Source organism: Palaemon carinicauda, chromosome 32 (assembly GCF_036898095.1).
Source record: "Palaemon carinicauda isolate YSFRI2023 chromosome 32, ASM3689809v2, whole genome shotgun sequence".
In the NCBI taxonomy this organism is placed as follows: domain Eukaryota; kingdom Metazoa; phylum Arthropoda; class Malacostraca; order Decapoda; family Palaemonidae; genus Palaemon; species Palaemon carinicauda.
The window spans coordinates 79,639,988-79,658,555 of record NC_090756.1 but is presented as its reverse complement, the minus strand read 5'-3'; the positions used below and the strand labels follow the sequence as shown (position 1 = coordinate 79,658,555).

The following is an 18,568-nucleotide window of genomic DNA, read 5'->3' as shown; positions in this document are numbered from 1 at the left end:
GTGATTGTACCAACAGTGATGTATGGATCGGAGTTGTGGGGAATGAAAGTGATGGAGAGACAGAAATTGAATGTGTTTGAGATGAAGTGTCTAAGGAGTATGGCTGGTGTATCTTGAGTAGATAGGGTTAGGAACGAAGAAGTGAGGGTGAGAACAGGTGTAAGAAATGAGTTAGCAGCTAGAGTGGATATGAATGTGTTGAGGTGGTTTGGCCATGTTGAGAGAATGGAAAATGGGTGTCTGCTAAAGAAGGTGATGAATGCAAGAGTTGATGGGAGAAGTACAAGAGGAGGGCCAAGGTTTGGGTGGACGGATGGAGTGAAGGAAGCTCTGGGTGATAGGAGGATAGATGTAAGACAGGCAAGAGAGTGTGCTAGAAATAGGAATGAATGGCAAGCGATTGTGACGCAGTTCTGGTAAGCCCTGCTGCTTCCTCCGATGCCTTAGATGACCGCAGAGGTAGGAGCAGTAGGAGATTCAACATTATGAAGTTTCATCTGTGGTGGATAATGTGGGAGGGTGGGGTGTGCCACCCTAGCAGTACCAGCCGAACTCAGTTGACTCCCTTGTCAGGCTGGGAGGAACAGAGAGAGGAGACCTCCCCTTTTTTGTTTCATTTGTTTGATGTCGACTATTCCCCCAAAATTGGGGCAAGTGCCTTGGTATATGTATGTATGTATTATTATAATTATTATTATCATCTTTACTAATAACATTGTTATTATTACTAGCTAAGCTACAACCCTATTTGGAAAAGCAGGATGCTACAAACCCAAGGTCTCAAACAAGGGAAAATATCCCAGTGAGGAAAAGAAATATGGAAATATGATATTTTAATTATAAAATAAATTTTTGAATATACTTACCCGGTGAATATATAATAGCTGCAACTCTGCGGCTCGACAGAAAACACACTAAAAAAAAACTCGCGAGCGATCGCTATGAAGGTTGCGGGTGTGCCCACCAGCGCCAACTGTCGGCCAGATACCACTCTTGCATGTAAACAAACCCTTCAATTCTTCTCGTCCCGCTGCGTCTCTATTGGGGAGGAAGGGAGGGTCATTTAATTTATATATTCACCGGGTAAGTATATTAAAAAATTTATTTTATAATTAAAATATCATTTTTAAATATTTAACTTAGCCGGTGAATATATAATAGCTGATTCACACCCAAGGCGGTGGGTAGAGACCAGAGTTAATAAGTTTACAGCGTATAAGCTAAGTTTTTCATTTTGACAGTTATCAATATAACAAAACCAAAATATATAGGTACCTGGTAAGGAAGTAGACTTAGACAATTACTCTGCCTTGTAAGTCTGTCTTCCTCACAGAGCCCAGCGATCCTCTTAGGATGCTGAAAGACTCCCAGGAGCTGAAGTATCAAGGGCTGCAACCCATACAACAGGACCTCATCAAACCCCTAATCTGGGCGCTTTCAAGAAATGACTTTGACCACCCGCCCAATCAACCAGGATGCGAAAGGCTTCTTAGCCTTCCGAACAACCCATAAAACAATATTAAAAACATTTCAAGAGACAGATTAAAAGGATATTGGAATTAGGGAAGTGTAGTGGTAGAACCCTCACCCACTACTGCACTCGCTGCAACGAATGGACCCAGTGTGTAGCAGTCCTCGTAAAGAGTCTGGACATCTTTTAAGTAAAATGACGCGAACACTGACTTGCTTCTCCAAAAAGTCGCGTCCATAATACTTTGCAGAGATTTATTTTGCTTGAAGGCCACGGAGGTTGCTATAGCTCTAACTTCGTGCGTCTTAACCTTAAGCAAACATCGGTCTTTCTCATTCAAGTGAGAATGAGCTTCTCGTATTAAAAAAATCTGATAAAATATGACAAAGCATTCTTTGACATAGGCAATGAAGGTTTCTTAACTGAGCACCATAATGCCTCAGATTTACCTTGTAATGACTTAGTACGAGCTAAATCGAACTTAAGAGCTCTAACAGGACATAATACTCTTTCCAGTTCGTTGCCTACGATCTCTGATAAGCAAAGAATATAAAAAGATTTAGGCCAAGGACGAGAAGGCAGTTCATTTTTGGCCAGGAAACCAAGTTGAAGTGAACAAGTGGCTTTTTTCTGTAGAAAAGCCGATGTTCTTACTGAAGGCATGAAGTTCACTGACCCTTTTAGCCGAAGCCAAGCACACTAGGAAAAGTGTCTTGAGGGTGAGATCCTTCAGGGAGGCTGAATGTAATGGCTCAAACCTGTCTGACATGAGGAACCTTAGGACCACGTCTAAGTTCCATCCAGGAGTTGCCAAACGACGTTCCTTAGAGGTCTCGAAAGACTTAAGGAGATCTTGGAGATCTTTATTGTTGGAAAGATCTAAGCCTCTATGTCGAAAGACCGAAGCCAACATGCTCCTGTAGCCCTTAATCGTGGAAGCTGAAAGGGAGTGAACCTTTCTCAGATGTAAAAGAAAATCTGCGATTTGGGCTACAGAGGTACTGGACGAGGACACAGATGCTGACTTGCACCAGTCTCGAAAGACTTCCCACTTCGACTGGTATACTCTAATGGTAGAAGCTCTCCTAGCTCTTGCAATCGCACTGGCTGCCTCCTTCGAAAAGCCTCTAGCTCTTGAGAGTCTTTCGATAGTCTGAAGGAAGTCAGACGAAGAGTGGGGAGTCTTTGATGGACATTCTTTACGTGGGGCTGACGTAACAGATCTACCGTTAGAGGAAGACTTCTTGGAAAGTCTATCAGCCATTGAAGTACCTCGGTGCACCACTCTCTCGCGGGCCAGAGGGTAGCAACCAACGTCAACCTTGTCCTTTCGTGAGAGGCGAACTTCTGCAGTACCTTGTTGACTATCTTGAATGGTGGGAATGCATATAAGTCCAGAAAAGACCAATCCAGTAGAAACGCGTCTATGTAGATTGCTTCTGTATCTAGGACTGGAGAGCAATAGATTGGTAACCTTTTGGTCAACGAGGAGGCAAAGAGGTCTATGGTGGGTTGACCCCAAGTAGCCCAAAGACTCTTGCCCACGTCCTTGGGGAGGGTCCATTCCGTGGGTATCACCTGACCCCTCCGACTGAGACAGTCTGCGAAGACGTTCAAGTCCCCCTGGATGAATCTCGTCAACAGGGAGATGCCTCGAATTCTTGACCATAAGAGAAGGTCCCTTGCGATCTCGAGCAGCGTGAAGGAGTGTGTGCCTCCTTGCTTGGAGATGTACGCCAAAGATGTGGTGTTGTCTGAGTTGACCTCTACCACTTAGTTTCGAAGAAGCTTTCTAATATCATCAAGGCCAAGTGGACTGCTAATAGCTCCTTGCCGTTGATGTGCATGCTCTTCTGACTTGAGGTCCACAGACCCGAGCATTCCCGACCGTCCAGGGTCGCACCCCAACCCAAATCCGACGCGTCTGAGGACAACACGTGGTTTGGGTTCTTGACTGCTAGGGATAGTCCCTCTCTCAGACTGATATTGCTGTCCCACCATTTCAGGCATGCCTTTACTGGTTCGGAGACTGGGAATGATACCGTCTCTAATGTCTTGTCCTAGTTCCAGTGAGAGGCTAGATGGAACCGGAGAGGCAGAAGGTGTAGTCTCCCTAGTGAGACAAACTGCCCCAGGGATGAGAGAGTCCCTACGAGAGTGTTCCAACTCCTGACTGAATAAACGTTTCGTTTCAGCATTAGTTGGACTTCGAGCAGGGCTTGACTGCGAATCTCAATCCCCAAATATAGAATAATCTGGGATGGGATCAGTTGGGACTTTTAGGTTGACCAAAAGTCCCAACTCCCTGGCCAGACTCAACGTCCAATGTAGATCCTGCAGACAGCGAAGACTGGACGATGCTCTGAGAAGCCAGTCTTCCAAGTACAGGGAGGCTCGGATCCCCGATAGATGGAGGGATTTTGCCACATTCCTCATGAGCCTCGTAAACACGAGAGGCGCAGGACTGAGGCCAAAGCACAGGGCTCGAAACTGGTACCCCACATTCCTGTAAACAAACCTCAGAAACGGTTGGGAATCCGGGTGTATAGGAATGTGGAAGTATGCCTCTTGAAGGTCGAGAGAGACCATCCAGTCGCCTTCCATAAATGCTGTCAAGACAGCCTGGTAGACTTCATCGTGAAGTTTGTCTTGACAATGAACACATTGAGCGCACTTGCCTCTTACGTACTCCTGCAGTGAACATGGCTGCCAAATCATTGGAGCCATCCCTGAGGGACTTGTTCCTGCAGAGAACGTGGCTGTCAGATCATTGGAGCCATCCCTGAAAGCCTTGTTTATGCATGACATAATTGTACAGCAAAACTTCAAAGGCTCGAAAATAGCTCTGAAGTCGACCTGTAAAATCTTGGAGCGTCTCATGGCCAGGCGCCAGGGAGAGTCTATGAGGTTTGAGAAGTCTATCTGGGCAGAGGCAGGAACTCCCAAGCCGAGAACTTCTCTCGTGTCATATCAGACTCTCGCTCTATAAGCCAGCTTAAAAGAAGGGAAAGCAAAGGCTGTCTCCCCCAAACTCCTCCTGGTGATAAACCAGTCGCCTAGCAAACGTAAAGCTCTCTTAGAAGAGCGAGAGAGCACTAGCTTATAAAACAACGGCTTCGAAGTAGCTAGGCCTAGTGTAAGCTCTGACGTTTAGGCGAACGAGGAGCAGCAGTTACAAAAAGATCCGAACAAAGATCCTTAAAAATCAGCATGATTTATTTAAAGTCCATAGAGGGCTAAGCAGCTTTAGGCTCCTCTCCGTCTGACAGAGTCCTCAAGGGAATATCAGTAGGAGGGGGAACAGCAACTTCCTCATCTGAAGGAACCTTGTCCGACAATAGCCGAGTCTCAAGCAAGGGAGAGACCTACCGTGGTGGCAATGCTTTACAAGCAGAGTCCACACGCACTGGTGCATTAGTAGCGGACCAGGACGCAACGTCATGTAACTGCTTGACAGTCTGTGAACTGTCAACAACAACAGGTGCGTGAGGACGCACAGCGTCCACTCGAGACTGCTTTGACCGCCTAGACTGAGCAGTCAAAACAACTCTAGAATGCGGAGGTTGACGCTCAGCGTCAAAACAAGTCAACTCCGATTGTTGGCGAACGTCCTGAACGTCAACAGGAGCATCAGCAAGTGGCCTAACGTCCAAATGTGGCTGAAAATCCACACGAGACCGCATCGAGTGTGGTTCCAAACAACCTGACTGACGTGACTTGGCTACGCCAACGTCAACAGGACGCACAAAGGAACGTTAGGGTGGCTGAAGGCCAGGATCTCGATGAGATAATGGCTAGGCTCAACGGACTTATCGGCAGAATAGTCTTCCATAAGGGAGGCAAGCTTATTCTGCATGTCTTGCCGTACAACCCATTTAGGATCAACGGGTTGCGGTAAGAGACGAGGGTAACGTCTGTGACTGCAAAACATTGCCTACAAAAAGACTCTCGGAGTCTGTGTTACGCTTTTGTTTAGGCGGCGAGCAGTCTTCCGATGACTGCATAGGGTCAGAGCTGTCCTAATAGTTAAAACCAGGACGCTGGACCTGTCCTGAAAGGACTGACTTTCGCTTAAAGGGCCTCGAAACCTTGATCCACGGTTTCTTATGCGAAAAGCCTTCGGATGACGAGGAGAAAATCGTCTCTCTCGCCTTATGGTAGGGGTGATCTTGGTAAGATACACCTGATACCATAGAGGGAACGTCTGTTCGCTGATCAAGGCCTCTCGAACCCATAAGTCGTACGACATTACTTCTCCCCTGGGCTTGGGAGCTTGCAAGAGGTCCCGGACTAGGCGAACGACAGGCACGAATAGACGAACCCTCGGTCGCAACACTGATAACACTTTGCGCAATATCACTTTATCACTACGATTTTCTGTTTAGCACTTATTTCACTGAAATCGAATTTTTTAACAATTCACATTAGGTATGAATAAAACTGATTTCTACCTGAAGCACGCAATTCTACCCTCATCAAAAGGTTGTAATTGCGAAATCAGTCGTATAATGTAAGCACATTAATACCAGCAAAAAACAGTAAACATATTTTAAGATAAAAAAAAAAAAAAAAATTAGTGGCTGGGGAAGAGACTAAACACTAGTTCATTGAAAACTACGTTTTCAATCTCTCACCGTACAGTGCCTTGGGACGAGAATAAAAACTAAAAACGTTTTATCCTTTCTCCCCGTACAGAGACTAGGGACGAGAGTAACTCGAGAACAACGTTACTCGCTTGGGACGAGATAAAGATCGGAACGTTCTCTCTCCTCTCTCTCTCTCTCCGTCTCTATCTCTCTCTCTCTCTCTCTCTTGATTTCGCACCGAAGAGAAGAGCCCACTTACCTTTCGTCAATAAACAGGTTATTTGACCAAAGGAAAAACTGAAAGGTTTTTCAATAAAAAGTTCCTTTAAAATAGTCTTTAAAACATTTAAGCTTTGAAAGAAAAAAGAACAAAACGTCAGAATCGATTTACTCTTTCTGCAAAGTGAAACCGTGATACCCTCTCTCTCTATCGTAACGATAGAGCGCAAACTGCGTAGCATAAATAAACTAAACGTTAGTTCATCTTTGAAACAGTACGAAGACTATTCAAGAAAAAAAAACTATCATAAAATATTTACTAAAAATATTTCATTTAATAAGTTTTAAATCATTAGCTCTGTAAAAGTTATTTACGATTGAAAAGGGCTCAACGTTGTTTAACTTCGGTTTCCAAGTTAGGACCGCCTACTCTCAGGAAAGGTCGCATATAAACAAATCATTAAAATTTATTTTGATGTTTATTATAATTGCTAAAAGCCTAAAACACACTTCCGTCTAAGGGAAGGGTCGGTCATTTAAAAGTCAAAGAAAGTCCATACTCTCTCTCTTGTCATCAAAAATTAAATCTATCTAAAAACGAGTTCAAGATTTAAGATGAAGATAAAACACCTGCACTGCGAAAGCTCAAACCAAAATGAAGTACTTCACCAAATATGTTGAGAAAACTCCAGGTTCTACAGCGAGTATTGATACGTCTTGTCGTCAACGTCGACAGAGAAGAATTGAAGGGTTTGTTTACATGCAAGAGTGGTATCTGGCCGACAGTTGGCGCTGGTGGGCACACCCGCAACCTTCATAGCGATCGCTCGCGAGTTTTTTTTTAGTGTGTTTTCTGTCGAGCCGCAGAGTTGCAGCTATTATATATTCACCGGCTAAGTTAAATATTTAAAAAAATAAGTTAATGGGTAGTAATGAATAATTGATAGAAAATATTTAAAAATCTTAACTGTTAAAATTGATCTATCATAAATTTTCAGCGTTATTTCCAGACGATTGAACCCGCCTATCAACGAACATTTTCAAAGCTCATAAAAAAATATCTATAAACATCAACTTACCAATGCAGATCATGTTGCTTTAATAAGAATATTAATACATTTCCATCCTCCCTTAAGAATCATGTCACAAAAAAAAATATTCATTAATCAAAGCCAACCAATTGGTACAGAAAACATGTATTCAGTAACAGTATGAGCAATCAAATGGTTTCAAAACGTGACACAAGTCCGCTTACCTTATATTATTTGACGCTGCATCGACCTCATCTTCTGAAGCGGCCAGTTCTTTCTTTAACTCGTCCACCCTTGCTCTCAAGCGCTTGACTTCGCTCTCGTACTGATCTGCCCGCCGAGAGCAGTGTTGCAATTCCACAGATTTATCGGCCAGCACTTTCTTTAGCTTTGTATGTGAATGCTTCAGTTCAGAGAGTTCCTGAGTAGAAAAAAAAAATTAATACCATTGAAGCATCTCGCATGATAGAGAAATGCATAATCAAGTGGTTTCACTCTCAGATTATGTGATTTACTCGTAGTCTATCGTCAAATTTTATTCGCATATGACCAAGAATAAATATTCATTTGCCTAATGATCCTCATCCTGGTATTTCCATAATTGTCTTTTTTTCCCTAAAAACTGTTCCCTATCCGTTCTCATCACATATTCAAACTAACTAACTCAACCTTTGACTTCCTAAGCCTATTTTTCCACTGCTCAACACTAAACCTCTCAGATAATATGTAGACTTTCAACTGCTCTACCTCTCAGAAATTTTGGTTGTAATGATAATGGGACATTTCTACGTTTTGCCTTATTTCATTCTTGTTTTGAGTTTTTCCATTCCTATCTTAAGCTGTCCCTCATAACCTTCCTTTGTTTTATCACACCCTCCATTGATATCAATTTGCCCAATGTACTAAACACACATACACTGTTCAATACTCTCAATCTTTCTTATGGGAATTGAAATACCAAAACTAATTTTCCTCGATTGTTCTGTTAAGCTTGCCGATTTTTAAAAAGCAATTTTTACTTTATCTCCTGGACTTCCTGGTGATTAGCAGGATATTATATAACCATTTGGTAAACCTTAGCCCTCAAAAAACCAGAGCAGTTATCTACCTCCTCCTTACACATATCATAAGAAGGGCAACTTGGAAGCCAGTTAGTTTTAATAGAAATTGAAGTTCCAAGTTGCAATAAGCCAAATTGCAGAACTGTCTATAGAAAATTATTAAAAGTATAAAAAGCATACCCCCAACCCCATCTGTCTAAGAGACAGCACCTAAAACCTTCACTGCTACATTGAAAAAGGTGGAAATATTATTCACAATATATTTCAGCACGTAAACTGTGACCACCCACAGTATGTCATAAAAATGACCTACTTGTGAAGATCTGGTTCTCCATTATCCATTTATTACTATTAAGTACTGTACAGTGGGTTGATTCATTTCCTTTTGTTTAAGATACCTGCTGTTTTTACCCTTATTGATTTTATATTTCTAGATTTATTAAATGTTTCATCGATCTAGAGATTTGTGTTCTAAAAGGTAGAATTATCTTCAAAACGAATAAAGTCCACATCTCAAGAACTAACAAATAATATCAGATAAGAATTAATCTTCATAAATATTTCAGGCTGTTCTATATTTAGTTGCTCTATAATACTTTGAAAATCCTTGTGTTTATAGATCACAAACTTTACTATTTCCTAGAAAACCAAATCAGAGAAGTCTTAAGTGAGACATTATAAATGATCCTTCTACTGCACCTCTGCTGTATAGTATTGTTTCTTTCTCAAAAAAAAAAAAAAAAAAAAAAAAAAATTCACAATCGGCATTTAATTTCAGAAGTACTGTATGGCAATGTATAGCAGTGCATTGCAATAGTAAATACAAAAGTCCATGCATATTACAGAGATGGGATATATTTTAACCGATTATCTCAAATTGTTTATGATTAGTCGAATATGATACCAAAAGAACTTTAAATTATAATTATGTCATATTCACTGGGGAAATAACTACTCAAAATGTTACATAGAGGTAAAGTCATCTAAACATAAGTATAAAGATTTTGTCTAAATTTTCTCAAGAGATTATTATCATTATTAATATTTTTACTAAGCTACAACCCTAGTTGGAAAAGCAGGATTCTATAAGCTCAAGGGCTCCAACAAGGAAAAATAACCCAGTAAGGCAAGGTACTAAGGAAAACCACAGTACATTCTACAGTACTTGGAATCCTGCCATGGCCTTCCATCTGAGCTTCTACTCCCACACGTCTACTGCCTCATTCAAATAACTTTTATTACCTTAAATTTATCTGCAATCTCTTGCTTGAGCTGAGCCACATCAGAATCTGGAGTTGAAGCTGCCATTTTGGTTCTCTTGTCGAGCCGTTCTTCCAAATCCCTCGTTTGAGCACGTAGCTTCTTAATTTCTCTTTCCATTGCAAGTTTCTCGCTTTCTAATCTCTCTCTGCGGCCCCACTCGGCTGCATTTTCTTCTTGTAAGCGTTCGAGTTCAGCTCTCAGGTCTGCAAGTCTGAAATGAAGCAAAATCATACCATAAATAAACCCAATTATAAAAAGTAAATAAATCGTAAACATCTCTTTAGATTCTCACTTACAAGAAGAACATAAACCTATGTACACAAACATGATTATAATAAACAATGAACTTTTACAAAAAAAATATGAAAGGCTACAAATTATACGTACTGTATACATTTGCACATTGATGTCTTGCTATTCCAGTACAACACATGGATATGGCCCAACAATAAACATTTACTGAAGTAACAAGTCAATAATTACCCAAAAAGAGGTAGGCCAGGGCACCAGCCACCTGTTGAGATACTACCACTAGTGTGTTATGGGTTCCTTTGACTGGCCAGACAGTACTACATTGGATTCTTCTCTCTGGTTACGGCTCATTTTCCCTTTGCCTACACACACTCACCGAATAGTCTGGCCTATTCTTTACATATTCTCCAATGTCCGCATACACCTGACAACACTGAGATTACCAAACAATTCAAAATTCTTCTCTCTCAAGGGGTTAACTCCTGCACTGTAATTGTTCAGTGGCTACTTTCCTCTTAAGGGTAAGGATAGAAGAGACTCTTTGGCTAGGGTAAGCAGCTCTTCTAGGAAAAGGAAACTCCAAAATCAAACCATTGTTCTCTAGTCTTGGGTAGTGCCATAGCCTCTGTACCATGGTCTTCCACTGTCTTGGGTTAGAGTTCTCTTGCTTGAGGGTACACTCGGGCACGCTAATTCTATCTAATTTCTCTTTCTCTTGTTTTGTTAAAGTTTTTAAAGTTTATATAGGAGATATCTATTTTAATGTTACTCCTAAAATATTTTATTTTTCCTTGTTTCCATTTCTCACTGGGCTATTTTCCCTGTTGGAACCCTTGGGATTATAGCATTCTGCTTTTCCAACTAGGGATGTAGCTTAGCAATTAATAATAATAATAATAATAATAATAATAATAATAATAATAATATAATGGGAATGTTCTAAAAGAGGCTAATTGAGACCCATAGGATGAGTGCAAAAGATCATTATGAGATTGGGCATAGGTGTCAGAGCCCATGTCTAAAGGATAAGGAGTACAGGGAGCTGAGTTCATGTGATAGACACTCTGGGGAGACTAAGAGATTGACATCATATACTGTACTACAAGACACTTAACCTACCTAAGTATGCAGTACATAGGGAGACTTACAATACTTCAGGGTACTCCAAGGGAGTACAGCAAACAGCAGTTAAACAAAAAGACTTGCATAGTAGTAAATATTCCTTTTAATGGTCTCATGTCCCTGAAAATACCACACTGCCATAAAATAAACTTGAGAGTAACAAATATATTCCAGGGGGCAGAACTTGCCTATCAGATTTGATAAAGTGAAAAATTCTAATAATGACAAAGAATAATGAAAAAACAAAAAAGAGAAAACACAGACGGACAAAAAACCTGCATCAGTGAACACTCAGGCCTATTTCCCCCCACTACTACTCCACAGGGGAAACCAGAGTGAGACCAATCTAGTGTACATCACATTCCCGAGATGATAAGATTGATAGTCCCTAAAGATGGTTCAGTGCCCCATGTGTTTGTCAACCAACCACATGTAAAATCTAAAATCTGGAGTACTGACCTTAAGGATGATAAACTGAATTGATAAGCTTGCCATGCGCTGCCTTCATAAGCCTTATTATGACCAAGAGGAGATAAAAGACATAACTTTCAAAAGACCTTTTACTATACCTCACTGATACTGGAAATCTTGAAGGGAAAATGAACACAAATCCCTCTTTTTCTGATGGAAGAACTGTGAATGACAGAATAGACGCTACCAGCTACCTAAGATAAAATCTTTCAACATATGTAATTAATTCTTTAATTAATGAAAAGATGATTTTGTATTGTGATAAGGGCATTGAAAAATTATCAGAAGGTTAGGAATAGATAAAATCTAACCAAATTGCAGGAGATGACTACACACAAAAGAATACAGAGACCTACAAGAAGAGGAGGGGAGCTGGTGCAGTGATATATTCAGTTGAGCTAGCTCTCTGTTGACCTGAAAGGTAGCAATAGAGTTTAAACCCAACTGCTGGAGGTGATAAATTGTCTACCATTGACTGAAACAGGTCAAGGCAACAAGATTCCATGTTTCACCAAATCAAGTATGGCACATATCAAGGGAGAAAGAGTCTACAGAATGTTGCATCTACTATTCTCTTGTCGAAGATGAAATAGCAGAGTAATTTTCACTCAGCTTGAGTAAATTCTACCTGAAGATATCTACTGCAACCAAGTAAAGTTACTGAAACAGTCTAAAATACCCGAACTGTTCATAAAACTGAAGCAGTAATGTAAATCAGATAAACAATTTTCCAAGATATGAGACATATCTGTAGCAAGTGTCATGTCCTACCAGAGCTCACTACAGAACATTACAGCCATTTGTTGGTGAGAAAGCAATTGAAGGAAAATGAAAGATTTGATTAAACTTATCATTTCTATAATCACCTGAGCTTCATATGGCTTCCAGGAACTAATGCGCTACCTTCTCTGTAGTTTGCTGATGCGAGTACAAGGAAACTGCCAATAGACCAGCATACCTAGGTATTTGTCCTTTACTTTGGAGACTGATCAGGCTTCTCCAGTCGTAAAGGATTATGAGATTAGACTTGATTTATCCTGCAGAGAATCAAAAGAAGCATTCTAAGTGGCTCAAGCTTAACACTTAAATGGAGACATGTAACCTGGAGAACACAAGATGCTTTGGAATAAATGAAGTCCTCCTCATAGAGACTGAGAATGGTGCTAAAGTTCCCAGTGAACACAGCATTAACGAACCACTTCGGCAGAGAAGATAATGTACCTGACAATTCATAAGGAGTTGACGGATTGTTGCATGTTCAGAGCTGAAAATTGAGAAGTAAGACAACTCAATCCAGATAGGTGATGGATAGATACACACTTTCAGTAAGCCCCTACTACTTGTAAGAGGCAACATCGGTGTCATCCCCTTATTCTTCCTCCCAATCCCCTTCTGGAAGGAGGTAAGGAAGCAAGGAAGGCTCGCCTCCTTCCCCAGGAAGTTGCTAGAGGATCTTGGTGAGAATTGAAGATGGCTGACACTCTCCAAATGGGTTAGTTGTGGTCCACCACCAAAGCAGTTAGAACACTGATGTCTCTGAGTCAACCAATCAAGATGATATTGAATCCAATGGGCAACCAAAGTCAGTCAACAGAATCTTGTCTGTCATTCATCCCCTTCAAAACAGAAGTGTACAACTGAGCACAGTAGTATCAGCCAGTGATAGGTGTACAGCATGAATATCCATCATTAGGTGATGATGAGCCTTCTTTGTGGCAGCTAGTACATGACATAGCATCTCAGTGTTTGTACAAGCGCCGAGAGAGATCCAGGAATGTCGTGTTTTCCTGTTACCAATGTGTGCGAGTGGGAACCACTCTGAATGTGGCTCTTCCACATGGAAAAAAGAGTGAACGGGTAACTGTGTTGCCTACCGTAAAAGATTATGGGAACTTTACTCTTAACCAAGAGTTACGAGGAGAACTATTGTATTCCTGATCAAGAGCACGATGGAATGTCTTGTCATTCATCTGAACTCGAGCAGCTTATTACTGGTCCCTATGACACATACTCGAAAAGTGGTGGTTCTTGAGAATGTGAAAACCAATCACCGGTTTCCCATCGTAACGGCACCTAGGACACCATGAGGAAATAAGTGATCATGTTCCTGGTAGCTAAGAATGTGAGGAGACTATCCCCGGGCCAACAGCCCTGATGAGACCAATCACAATGTGACAGACAATCATATTCCATATTAGGATTAAGTGAGGGAAAGTCTCGTTTCTTTCACATGCATGGAATACCAGTTCTCGATCGTGCAAATATGATGGAACTTCACCTTGATCCACCTTCCTTTCCTTCAATAACAAAGTATTTCTAGGGAGAGCGACCAGAGATAACAAAAAATGACTGTAAAACATCACTATCATTTACAAAGTTCCAACAGTAAAATCTGTGACACACTACGCCTTAAGGATTGCATTAATTGAAAATGAATTGTACATAAGCTATGGTTTTAGTGTACATGGACTGTAAAATGCCCGTGTGTAGATAACCCTAAAATAACTAACTAACACACACTGACACTCTCTCTCTCTCTCTCTCAGTAAAAATCCTTGTTTTCTGGGTCGACCTGTGACGGCCGGTGAAAAGAGTCCTTCTTTACACTTTTCTGATATAAATCTTCCAAATATACCAGAGAAAAATAAAAGCATGGAATGCAGAGGTTACTACCCTCGCGCGAGAACCTCGTGGGTGTCGTGTATACATCAGGGGCGTGTGAAAACCACTATTCACAGGTTGTTTTCCATTTAGATAATCCCTTCATCAAAGGGAAGGGCCGTAACAAAGGCCCCAGCAACCACACTTGGACCACACCACCGTCACCCAACACGAACGCCCTCTAGGTCATCCTTCTGTTTTGGACTTGCCCGCATAGTCGTATTTTTTGTGCTCTCGGTGTTTTTCAAGTGTTTGTCGTTAATTCATCTTGACTGACGCTGCTACTTCACCTTTACCAATGTTAAGTACCATAGTTTGTTTTGACAGCTTTTTTAAGTACCGGGCATTTGTTCTCTTTCCAGTAATGTGGATTTTAATTTTGGAAGCGGCTTGGCCTTCCTCGGTGATGGCAGCCATGTTGGATTCGTTCGCTTCGCTAGTATTTCAAGTTAATATTGCCCATCTGGTACTCTGTCATCTAGGTTATATCACTTACGTTTTATGACCATTATTATTATCATTATTTTATTATTGTTTTTACTATGGTATTTGTTTGCTAGCAAGTCCAATTTGGACGAACGAAGAATAACGTTCTTGCCTTGGTTATAGTTTACGTACACGCCTCGGGAAGGTAGTCGTTTAGACTATATCTTTATATTTATTTGTTACGCTGTCGTTATTCTTCGTTCTTGGTTATTATAATTTTATCATTATTCTTATATCATATTATTGTGTGCTTTTGGTTCTTTATAATGTAACCATGAGAGCGTGAGCATGGCGTTCTCGGTTTCTGTTACTACAGTTACGAGTTACCCTTTCTCTCGTTTTCTTTCTTAAGCTCGAGTAAGGAGAGGTGGATTTCCCGTTTTCTGTTTTATACGCTCACGGGTTATCCTGGCCTCCTCTTCTTCTCCGGGTTTATGATATTACGTTTGATGGTGTTTACGTTTTATTGATGTGGTTACTGTTAATATAGCTAGCATTATTAATAGGTTCCGTTAGTGTATGAGTCATTATTTTGGGATCGCTTTATGCCGCCATCCGTAGTTCCGTTCTCTTCGGAACGTTCACCGCCTTGAGTTATACTCCGCTATAATGGATACTCATTGGGTTGGGAACTAGTCAGATATTTGGAGTGCAACGGTGAAACCCTGCACTCAGACTCCGGCTTCGGCCTTTTGCGCACGAACCTTTTTTCATGATTAATCTCAATTTCATTATTACGATCCGGAGATCACACAGGCGTTCAGCATTGAGGTTAACATTATCTTGCCGCTGGTGTTCACGATTTCACTATTACGGACCTTTGTCACCGGATCTCCGGTGTCACCGGAGATCACTCAGTCGTTCAGAACCACTCAGTCGTTCAGAACCGAGGTTAACATTATTTTACCGGTGAGGTTTATAGTTACATGTTACGTGGTTACTTGACGATATATGTTAATTTGTAGCTCTAGCTAGCAATGATAGAACCATGTTAGCCACACATAATTAATGTTATCCAGTAAAATGGCCTCTCATGGCATGGTTGGTTTCGACCTGGCTTTTTCATTAGAAGGGGCTAGCGTTCGATCCCAAGTACGAAGTGGAAATTTATTTCTATTTGAACACGATGTTGTATGGATATTTATCCATATATATACATATATATAATTAAATATATGCATAAATATACTGTATACATATATATTATATACATGTACAAATATATACATATACATATATATTATTGTTGTATAGATAATTTGGTTGATCCCAGCCTGTGAATAGGATCACTAACCAGAGTCTCAAGGAACATCCAGACTTATGTCTCCTTTCTTTTACAGAAGGTCCGCCTACATGGTATGGTTCCCGGAGTCATGTACGCTCTGCTATGAGCTGTCCTCCCTACCCCTGAAGGATGATGTAAGTTGGTTCTAATTTGTTTCTTTTTGGTATCCTTTGGCGATGATTTAATTTGTTCTTGATTTATGTATACATCGCTTATTGAGGAGAACGGTCTTCTCCTTCATCACTAATCCCCTCACTTCTTTCAGGATGATGATAAATCTCTCCGGGCTGCAAGAGCGGCTCTCCGCCCTTGGGTGTCAAGATTTGGAAGGAATGCTCCATCTGGCGGACCCTATCTCCTCGGCGAAGACATGGCCTCTCAACTGTTCCCGGGCTCTACTACTGCGGCAGTTCCACCGGAGACAGAGGCCCCGTTAATTGAGGTGGTTAGAGCAACCATTCCAACGGAAGAGGAAGCTTTATTGGAGGGGGACGTGTCCTCTCTAGGGTTGGACGTCGAACCCATGGACGAGCAGGTAGGTGGTGATGAGTTTTGAGCCTTCAGCTTTGCCATTATCTGTGTCACTGGCCTAGGACCCTCAAAGGATCCTGATGTTCATATTACTTTGCATGAAACCGTGACTGCTAAAAGATGAAGTCCGATAAGTCCAGGGCTTCGTCAGCGGGTCGTGCTCAGGATCCCTCCTTCCCCGCTGACATGATCAGGGATATGGTTAAAGAGCAGATACAACACATTCTAGGCAAGCCAAGGAGCTATGACGGAGCTCAAAGATATGGTGGCAAATCTGATCCGTTCAGGAACTCGGGTGTCTCCCCCTACAGCCCCAGACACATTGAAGTAACCTCCTTTGATAAAAACAACCCATAGAGATTTGCCTTACATGTTCCATATATAGATGGTACCATAACTCTGGATGACATAGGCGTCCGCCCTCTAGAGACCCTAGAATTTACCCTCCGGGACTAGAATTCCCATTCAACAGATTCGTTCGTTTGAAAGAGCATGCCTTGGTTAGGTTAGACGAGGTACCGAAGGTAACGGTAATATTTCCTAAAGAGCAGGCCCAAGCTGTCTGGGCCAGGATGTTGTCGGTCTGGGGGTACGCTAATTCCAAGCTCACCCCACACAATGGGGCCTACGCCATATTTACAACTGCTCCCATTATTACCTTACCTATTACGGATAAATTGACAGGTCTTACTATTCAAGCTGTCAAAGAAGGTTCTGCCATGCCAGCTCTTAAAGAGACGGACCCCACCTCGCGGAGTCCCTAGCCTCGCTTTATCCCACTGAGACCTTGTTTCGGATATTCACGAAGAACCTATCTCTGTCCTACCAAATCGACCTACACGCTTTGTGGTCTGCTCGGGTTAGTTGTAGGAAATACGTTCTGTCTGAGGCCTCTATCAGACATGAACCGAACAGGCTGATAGCTTCCTCCTGCTAGGGTAAAACCCTCTTCCCTCAGGAGGAGGTGAACAAGGTTCTACAAGATGATACGAGAGCAAACCAAAATTGCAGGTGAGGTGGGGCCTCACTGCCAAAAAGAAGGTCGAAGCCCAAAAGCAAGCTTTCTTTAAGAAGAAGCAGAGATTTACCCCTTACAAGACGAACCGGGGTCACTGCCAACAATCGTCAGTTACCCACTCGTCATCACAGTCTCCCTCTGCTTCGATGTCTCTGCATCCGAATCCCCCTCATCAGGTGGTCTACCTCACTGATTCCCCAGGTACACAACCCAACCCCGTTTGGATGCCCTCGCCTGCATACAACCCTAGCTCCGAACCCTCAGGTTCCTTTCGTGGACACCAGAGAGGAAGCTACAGGGGTAGAGGACAGTTCCGCCATCGAGGCGGACCTAGGACAAAGGGGGCTCGGGGAAGGAAAGGACCTAGATTCACTCCCTCACAACGAGGTGGTCCCGGTAAGGGGGAGACTTTACCACTTTCGAGACCATTGAACCTTCAGTCCGTGGGCTCATAGCATAATCTCTAAAGGTTTGGGGTGGAAATGGCCACAAGGTTCTCCTCCTCCACCAGTGACCTTCTCCCAGAAACCCACTCCCATCCTGAAAGAGTACTCCACAGAGTTACTCAAGAAGAAAGCAATCAAACGGGTTCGATCACTGAAGTTCCAAGGCCGCCTGTTCACAATTCCGAAGAAAGGCTTGTCGGCATTGAGAGTGGACCTGGACTTGTCAAAGCTAAACTCTTATATTCTCTGCGACAAGTTCCGGATGTTGACTATCTCTCAGGTACGGACCTTACTTCCCCGTGGGGCCGTCACCACCTCTATCGACCTTACCGCCGCCTATTATCATGTGCCAATAGCTCGAAACTTCTCTCCTTATCTGGGTTTCCGCCTAGGCAGTAAAGCCTTTGCGTTCAAAGTCATGCCCTTCGGCCTCAACTTTGATCCCAGGATATTCACGAAACTGGGAGAGACAGTGTTAGAACAACTCAGGAACCAAGGGATACAGATCATTGCTTATCTGGACGGTTGGCTCATTTGGGCCCGGTCGGCCATAGAAGGCAACAGAGCTACGAAGGAAGTACTTCGATTTCTCGCCAACCTGGGATTTCGGGTCAATCTTAAAAAAGTCCCGCCTGCAACCATCAGGCCACTTAGAATGGTTAGAC

The 18,568-nt window shown here is 42.1% G+C and overlaps 1 protein-coding gene across 3 annotated transcripts in view; it reads right to left on the bottom strand.

The window, feature by feature from the left end:
- The window catches only part of LOC137625403 (coiled-coil domain-containing protein 102A-like), a 291,278-nt gene that overhangs the window by 26,435 nt on the left and 246,275 nt on the right, over positions 1-18,568 (bottom strand). For all 3 annotated transcript variants that reach the window (XM_068356292.1, XM_068356291.1, XM_068356290.1), the window contains exons 7-8: positions 9,611-9,842; positions 7,532-7,728 (exon numbers count right to left, since the gene is read on the bottom strand). In XM_068356292.1, the coding sequence (XP_068212393.1) occupies positions 7,532-7,728; positions 9,611-9,842 (429 nt within the window). The remainder of the gene's footprint in view (positions 1-7,531; positions 7,729-9,610; positions 9,843-18,568) is intronic.